The 8,919-nt window shown below is 50.6% G+C and overlaps 1 protein-coding gene across 1 annotated transcript in view; it reads right to left on the reverse strand.

The window, feature by feature from the left end:
- Window positions 1-241: 241 nt before the first annotated feature.
- Window positions 242-8,919, reverse strand: part of PUS1 (pseudouridylate synthase 1) — a gene marked incomplete at its 5' end in the record, with an annotated part of 14,693 nt that continues 6,015 nt past the window's right edge. Inside the window, 3 exons of the mRNA XM_011982234.1 lie at window positions 242-405; window positions 1,943-2,634; window positions 7,188-7,290. Coding sequence (XP_011837624.1) covers window positions 358-405; window positions 1,943-2,634; window positions 7,188-7,290 — 843 coding nt within the window. The remainder of the gene's footprint in view (window positions 406-1,942; window positions 2,635-7,187; window positions 7,291-8,919) is intronic.

The following is an 8,919-nucleotide window of genomic DNA, read 5'->3' on the forward strand; positions in this document are numbered from 1 at the left end:
AATGAAAAAAATGTAAAAAAAGACTAAGAAAAAGGCAAACGAAGGACTGACTAAGCAAAATTTGTACTTGTTTAATAAGAAAATCACTTCTTTAAAAAAATAGTTATTTACATGCTGAGGTTCATCTGTGCAATGCAAGAGCTGAAAATAGATTCGAGAAAGGCTGTTCCTACAAGGAAAGGTCCTGAGGTTACAACGCCAGGCCACATCTGCCAGGCAGCCCTGAGAAACCATGGTTCTCATGGCTGGGAAAACATGGCTGCAGCGATCCCAGCTTCTTGCTGCCCACAGGGATGGCACGCCTGGGCACACACTGTGAGCTGCTCAGAGGCACTCTGGTGGGCAGCTCCCACCGCCTCAGTCGGTGTCTCCATCCCCTTCGCTGCCTCCCAGGGGACTGGGCACCTGCAGAAGAAGAGCACATGGAGAATGAGAGGCAAGCACTCTCCCCACTGCTCCTGAATGGCCGGAGGTGCCCATGACAGGCTCGGCATAGGAGCCCTGCCCCCACCATTCCCTCATCGGGGCAGAGGCTGGCATTTGTTCTCGGTCATCTCTTAACCAGGTCAGGAACCTGCGCAGGGAAAGGCAAGGGCTGGGGACACTAGAGGGGCCTTTGTTGGGCTCCTTCACATTCTCACAGGCTGCACTGACCACAGCAGAAAATAATATGGAGCCATTGGAAGCTCAATAAATGCAGGTGCCTCGGAAGTATATGTGCCTCTGTCATCAGTGGTGTCAACAGCAATCCACTGGCCCAGGCCAAATTGGCACTTGCGCTGTATTTAGCCTGCAATGGGCTTGGGAAAAATTAACTACCAGCACTTAAAAAGGGGAAGATTTCCCATACCAGTGTGCAACGCTGGTTTCCCTCGACAACATTTAAGCATGCGGTCACTGTCACATTCCAACATGGCCACCACCAACTGCCACTGAGCCACGAGTATCCCCTTCAGATGAAACGAGGGCTCCTGGCCACTGCTGGCCCCCTTCTCCCTGCCGTCCCTGGACTGGGGGCCTCTCACTGCCCCATCTATAGGACGGCTCGCCAGGTGCCTGGCCCCTCGCCTGCCCACCCTACCTCCCTGGGGCCTGCACACACTGAATTTGCCACCCAGGTATGCAGGAAGGACTCTGTTTTCACAGATACCGGGACACGAAGAATCTCCCTGAGCCCTGCCTGGGAATGTCATCCTTTGAAACCTCACTGGGCCACCACGAAAGAACTCAGGCTGGCCGACCACGGCGGCTCACACCTGGAATCCCGGCACTTTGGGAGGCTGAGGTGGGTGGATCACAAGGTCAGGAGTTCAAGACCATCCTGACTAACACAGTGAAACCCCATCTCTACTGAAAATACAAAAAATTAGCCGGGAGTGCTGGTGGGCACCTGTAGTCCCAGCTACTAGGGAGGCTGAGGCAGGAGAATGTGAACCCAGGAGACAGGGCTTGCAGTGAGCCAAGATCGCACCACTGCGCTCCAGCCTGGGCAACCGAGCAAGACTCTGTGTCAAAAAAAAAAAAAGAAAAGAAAGAACTCAGGTTTTGGGACATCTCTCACCCCAGAGCAAAGAACTGAGAATGACAATTTCATTCACTTAGCTTTTAGCTCCTACACGTAAAATCCCGTATGTTCCAGTTCTAAGCTACAGTCCGCAGCTGTCTAGCCGCTGATTACGCTCCGTGCCAGGTCCATAGTAGGCGTGCCGGCAGCAAGCCTGACCCGGGGTGGCCCTCCCAGAGTCGAAAAGCACCTGGTGGTGGAGCAAGCGGGTGGCGCAGGCAGGCACACAAGGAACACCTCAAGACCGCCTGGCCCTGCTCCTGCAGCTGCTGTGTGGCCTTGGGGGAAGTGACACACTTCTCTGTGCCTCGGCTCCCTCCTCTGTACATTGGGAACAATGTGGGCCTGTGCTGAGCACTGCTGGGACTGTGCCCCTACCTTGGCGCCTGTGCCAGCTGCCGTGAGAGCGGTGGCACTGAAGTTGTGGACGGGCAGGGTGCTCAGCCACTGGGCCATGGAGCGTTCATCTCGCTCAGTGCCGATGATGGTGGGGTAGATGTGCTCCTCCTTGAAGGCTGCGACCTTGCCCTCCTCCTGCACCCAGTCCAGCGGCTCATGCAGCCCATCATTGCCAAAGCGCTGGTTGTACTTCTCGAAGTGCACCCGCTCCAGGACCAGGCCAAGTCCCGGCGCCTTGGGCACGTCCACCTTCTCTGTGCCCCAGCTGCGTTCCAGCACACTCTCAGGGGCATAACCCTTCACAATGGCCACCACCAGGCCAACCATCTTCCGGATCTGATGCATCATGAAGCTCTGGCCCTTCACCCTGATCACTGCGAACTCCAGGCCCTCCCGCACAAAGGGTTCCTCGCAGTACATCTCCAGGATGTAGCGGCGGGCGCTGGGCTCCTGTGGCCCCTTCTGCGAGGTGAAATTGTGGAAGTTGTGCGTGCCCTTGTAGCAGGCCAGGAGCCTGTTGACCTGCTGCAGTGTCTCGGCGCTCAGGCGGTAGGTCTCATCCTGCACGTCCCGGTCCTTGTGCGCAAAGGCAAACGTGGGCAGCAGGTAGCAGTAGGTCCTGGCATCACATCTGTTCTTGGAGTTAAACCCGCCTGTGACCCGCTTCAGTCCTAGGAGAGAGGCGACCAGTGAGGAGAGAGGCAGGTGAGAAGTGCCTGGATGACCAGGGAGCAGCCTGAGCACAGCGTGAGCCCCAGCGTCTCCTCACCCAGAGCACCAGCCAAGCTCCAGCAAGCATCGGCTTCCCTGGGGAGGGGACAGCCACAGGTTGGGGAACAGGCACAGGAGGACAGTGGACACGAGGGACAGGTGCAGTGCTCTATAAAGTGACTGAATTTACAACAACCATTTATTGTAATTTTCCAATAGCGAGAAGATACAAAACGTCTCCAATACAAAGAAATGATAAATGCTTGGAGTGATGGATCTATTTATGCTAATTGCCCTATTTGATCATTACACATGACTGGAAATATCACACATTATTGTACATAAGTGTGTATAATTATTATGCATGAATTTAAAATAATAAAAGCAGCTAGGCACGGTGCAGTGGCTCATGCCTGTAATCCCAGCACTTTGGGAGGCCAAGGCGGGTGGATCACTAGGTCAGGAGTTTGAGACCAGCCTGGGCAACATGGCAAAACCCCGTCTCTATTAAAAATACAAAAATTAGCCAGGCATGATGGCGGGCGCCTGTAATCCCAGCTACTCGGGAGGCTGAGGCAGGAGAATTGCTTGCACCCATGAGGAGGAGGTTGCAGTGAGCTGAGATCGTGCCACTGCACTCCAGCCTGTGCGTCAGAGCGAGACTCTGTCTCAAAAAATAATAACAATACACCAGGAGCGGTGGCTCACGCCTGTAATCCCAGCACTTCGGGAGTCTGAGGTGGGCGGATCACGAGGTCAGGAGATCAAGACCACCCTGGCTAACAGGGTGAAACTCCATCTCTACTAAAAATACAGAAAATTAGCCGGGCGTGGTGGCAGGTGCCTGTAGTCCCAGCTACTCAGGAGGCTGAGGCAGGAGAATGGTGTGAACCCGGGAGGTGGAGCTTGCAGTGAGCTGAGACCATACCACTGCACTCCAGCCTGGGCAACAGAGCGAGACTCCATCAAGAAAAAATAATAATAATAATAATAGAAGCAAAAAAAAAATTGTTAAAACAAAGGAATTGGGCTTTTGTGCACTAAACTCTAAATCTGTAGCATACTTAATCTCGGAATTAAACACATATCCAAACAACAAAAACAAAGGGTGTGTTAAAACCCAGTGCTGGCAAAGGATCCAGTGTGAACTGGCGCAGCCCACCCTGGAATAAAACCCCAGATGTAGGGGAAGGGTGTAACCCCAGCTCAGAAGTCGCGTGAATTCTACAGACAAGGCCATACAGGCAGCACTGTTTGCAACAACAAAAAACACTGGAAACCACCTTAGAATTCCAGCAACTGCAGGCTGACCTAATAAATGCCAGAATATTCGCAGGATAAAAAAGGATGCAGCCCCGCAGGTCAGGGACAAGTCTCCAAGAACTGAGGGCACGGCCCCTCCAAGATGCCTTGAGCGCTAGCAGCACCCCACAGGTGTTCAGTGAGTATTTGTTGAATATTGAATAAGCAAAAATTAAAGACAAATGAAGAGCTGCATGCAGGGGGATCCAATCTGTTGAGGACATCTATGTTTAAATGGAAGAATTCTAGAAGAGTAACCCTCACTGAGGGCACCAACTTCAGGGGCTAGGAGGAGAAAGCTCTGCCTGGACTTGCCTCTGCTGGGCTGCACACCTCCTCCAGGAGCTTGCACTGTGGCTGAGACATGCAGGCCCCTCCGGCTGCTAGGATTCCACCTCACCTCAGGAGTCTGATTTTTTTTTTTTTTTTTTTTGAGATGGAGTCTCACTCTGTTGCCCAAGCTGGAGTACAGTGATGCAGTCTCGGCTCACTGCAACCTCCGCCTCCCGAGTTTAAGTGATTCTCCTGTCTCAGCCTCCCGAGTAGCTGGGATTACAGGCACCTGCCACCACGCCCAGCTAACTTTTGTATTTTTGGTAGAGATGGGGTTTCACCATGTTGAACTCCTGACCTCATGATCCGCCCACCTCAGCCTCCCACAATGCTGGGATTACAGGTGTTGGATACCGCACCCAGCCAGGAGTCTGATTTAACACCCAACTATGGTTTCCCATTTACAAGGATTGGCCTGGGCCTTGTGACCTCACAAGCAGTGGGGTGCCTCCACACAGCCTGCCCGGCCCGGGTCGCTAGTCACATGGATCCCATGGGCGCTGGCACTGCATGCCTCGTGCTTTTGTCTCCACAGTCATGTTTGTTTCTGAGTGACTTTTTTGTTTTTTTTTGGTTTTAAAGATTCCATTTCATAAACACTAAACATCACAAGGATGCGCTGCAAGCATAATTCTGGTTGTTCCAGACATAACTGCTAAGAAAGGCTGCAAAGTGCCGGCAGATGGCCACACTGCAGACCTGGGGAGGGCCCTGCTGGCCTGCACCGCGGCGTGTGGGTGACAGCGACTACCCAACAACTGCACAGATGTGGCACTGTTGAGCATGACAGGGATTAATCTACAGAATACTCAAGTATTTTCCATACAAGTGAATGGGAAGAGAACTCAAACGCAACTTTCAGAGGACTTATTCCATGGGAAGTTTCTCAGGAGGAAATTATCCTCAGAAGGCAGAGGAAGCCCAGCATAACAAAAATAAAACTACTGTCGGGTGTGGTGGCTCACGCCTGTAATCCCCAGCTGCTGATAATCCCAGCACTTCAGGAGGTCAAGGCAGGTGGATCACCTGAGGTCGAGAGTTCAAGACCAGCCTGACCAACATGGAGAAACCCCGTATTCACTAAAAAGACAAAATTAGCCGGGCGTGGTGGCACATGCTTGTAATCCCAGCTACTCGGGAGGCTGAGGCAGGAGAATCACTTGAACCTGGGAGGTGGAGGTTGTGGTGAGCCAAGATCGCGCCATTGTACTCCAGCCTGGGCAACAAGAGCGAAACTCCATCTCAAAAAAAAAAAAAAAATTAATAAAAAATGAAACTATTGCTGGGTGCAGTGGCTCACGCCTGTAATCCCAGCACTTTGGGAGGCCGAGGTGGGCGGATTACCTGAGGTCAGGAGTTTGAGACCAGACTGACCAACATGGTGAAACCCCATCTCTACTAAAAATACAAAAATTAGCCGGGTGTGGTGGTGTGTACCTGTAATCCCAGCTACTGGGAAGGCCAAGGTGGGAGAATCGCTTGAACCCAGGAGGCAGGTGGAGGTTGCAGTGAGCCGAGATCACACCACTGCATTCCAGCCTGGGCAACAGAACAAGACTCCATCACAAAAAAGTAAAAATAAAAACTTAACAGTGGGTAAAATCAACAGGGATTACTGAATCCTATTTATGACTCATACATAAATGTTCACAGTGGCTTTACTTCTAACAGCCCAAAACTGGAAATCACCCAGTGTCATCAGCAGGTTGTGTATAAACAATCCGTGATACACCGCAGAACGGAACACCCCGCAGCCATGAGAAGGAACAGACTGCTGACATACACGACAGCATGGATGAATCTTAACATAGTCAGGCTGTGGGCCGGGCACAGCAGCTCACGCCTATAATCCCAACACTTTGGAAGACTGAGGCAGGTAGACTGATTGAGCCTAGGAGTTTGAGACCAGCCTGGGCAACATGGCGAAACCCCATCTCTACCAAAAAAATTAAAATTTAGCCGGCTGTGGTGGCGTGTGCTTGCAGGCTGAGGCGGGAGGATCGCATGAGCCCAGGTGGTCAATGCTACAGTGAACTGTGATCGCAACTCCAGCCTGGGCTATAGAACAAGACCCTGTCTCCCTGTCTCAAAAAAACACCTTTCTCCAAGCAGACCAGTCAGGCAGACAACAGTTCTGTTTTCTTGGGATTACACCAAAACAAAAAGGAAAAGAAAACAGAGCAAGATGATAGATTCACGCCCAGCCACACCTATCAATACATTCAATATAAGTGGCTTCTGGGAGGCCAAGGCAGGAGGATCCCTTGAGCCCAGGAGTTCAAGACCAGCCTGGGCAACAAAATGAGACCCCATCTCTACAAACTCAAAAATTAAGCGTGGTGGCACACACTTGTAGTTCCAGTTACTGAGGAGGCTGAGGACCACTTGAACCTGGGAGGCGGAGGCTGCAGTGAGCCATGATCACACCACTGGACTCCAGCCTGGGTGACAGAGTGAGACTCTCTCAAAAAACAAACAGAATAAATGAATCAATGAAGGAATCAATGTATGTACGTTAAGTTACCTGTACCTGCCACTTAAAAGGCAGAGAGTTGCATTTTAAGAAGGCCTAAAAATTCAATTTATCAGTACTGCCATAAAAGGGAACAACTGTTCATTTTAACCACAAATTTGGATTTTCACATCCAGTGTTTGATAAAAACAAGGCACCCGTGTGGCCACAAGCACTGCAAATGAGAAGCCTTCTACTTCTGTCTAGTTGCTCCCGTTTCTGAAGAAGGTCAGAACCAGCTGCAAAGCAACTCTGACTACACTTCTGCATCAGTGACAGGTGGAAAAGGCAAGAGCATGCATAGCCTCGTGTCTCTGCAAGACCATCTACAACCGGGCGTGTGGCCGCCAGCACTGCAAGACTTACCCAGGATCCGAATGTGAGAGGGAAGGTGGCTGTTGATCTTTTCTAGAATGTCGTCAATCAGCCACACCTTCAGGGATACCACCTGGCCGGCTGCGGACACACCCTGTAAAGAAAGCAGAACGGGTGACGGAAGGTGGGTCCCTCAGGCCTTGCACACTGGTCTCTGAGACAGAAGGACGACGCGGACCTTGTGTTGTTTCACACATGAATTCTGCTGTTAGAAACGCATCTGGAGGGAATCATCCGATATAAAAATAAAGCTCTATCTGCCAACAGAGTGTGTGCAGGAGCACTTATAAAATAAACTATTACGAATGAATTCAAAGCCCAAGAGAAAACATTAAATGAGGGAGCATAAATATGACTCTGTGCAGACAGAAAGCAAAGTCCCACATAAGATATGACCCCCACCCAGGCGCAGTGGCTCACACCTGTAATCCCAGCACTTTGGGAGGCTGAGGCAAGCAGATCATCTGAGGTCAGGAGTTTGAGACCAGCCTGGCCAACATGGTAAAACCTGATCTCTACTAAACATACAAAAAATTAGCAGGGTTTTGTAGCGTGCACCTGTAGTCCCAGCTACTCAGGAGGCTGAGGCGGGAGAATCACTTCAGCCTGGGAGGTTGGAGGTTGCAATGAGCCAAGATCCTGCCACTGCACTCCAGCCTGGGTGACAGAGTCAGATTCTACCTCAAAAAAAAAAAAAAAAAAGATATGACTCCCAAGGATTGGGGAAAAGAGAAAACACAACTTAGAACCAAGGGCAGAGTGAGGAGGTGGTCCCCACTGGAGTCAGAACAGCGGTGGCCCTGGGGGAAAGGGAGGGGCCTTCTGGGGACAGGCAGTGGGTACACAGGTAAAAACTGATCAAGCTTATGCTTAAGACTAGCACGCTTTACTGTTGTATATTATACCTCTTTTTTAAAGTAAGTTTCTATAGATTTTTTGTTGGGTTCTTTTTGAGACAAGGTTTGGTCTGTCACCTAGGTTGGAATGCAGTGTTGCCATCTTGGCTCACAGCAACCTCGACCTCCCAGGTTCGAGCAATCCTCCCACCCCAGCCTCCCAAGTAGCTGAGACTACAGGCAGGCACCACAATGTCTGGAGAGTTTTTAAAATTTTTTTGTAGAGACAGTGTCTTGCTATGTTGCCCAGACTGGTCTGGAACTCCTGTCCTCAAGTGATCCTCCCACCTCAGTCTCATAAAGTGCTGGGATTACAGGCATGAGCAACCATGCCGGGCCAAGGAGATCGCTTCCGATTAAAGGAAGCTCTAGAGACATGATAACTGAAAGCCAATAATGATCCTAGATTAGATCCCCGACCAATTAACAAAAATAAAAGGCATGCCACAAAGAAGCTGAAGAAAAAGAAAACAGAAAAGACAGTTTCCAACTTTAGACATGTCAGAGGGTGGTACTCTATTAATGCTGAATTTCACACGCGTAATAATTTATAGTGTGAGGTTGCTGAAGGATGTCACAGTCCCTAGGAGACTCATATTAAGATGTTTCAGGGTAAAAGGTGATGATGTCTGCAACTTACTCTCAAATGGTTCCATTTTAAGATACAAAAGGCCAGGTACGACTGGGCGCGGTGGCTCACGCCTGTAATCCCAGCACTTTGGGAGGCAAAGACAGGCAGATCACGAGGTCAGGAGATCGAGACCATCCTGGCTAACACGGTGAAACCCCGTCTCTACTAAAAAATACAAAAAACTAGCCGGGCGAGG

Source organism: Mandrillus leucophaeus, unplaced genomic scaffold (genome assembly GCF_000951045.1).
Source record: "Mandrillus leucophaeus isolate KB7577 unplaced genomic scaffold, Mleu.le_1.0 Scaffold237, whole genome shotgun sequence".
NCBI classification, from domain to species: Eukaryota; Metazoa; Chordata; class Mammalia; order Primates; family Cercopithecidae; genus Mandrillus; species Mandrillus leucophaeus.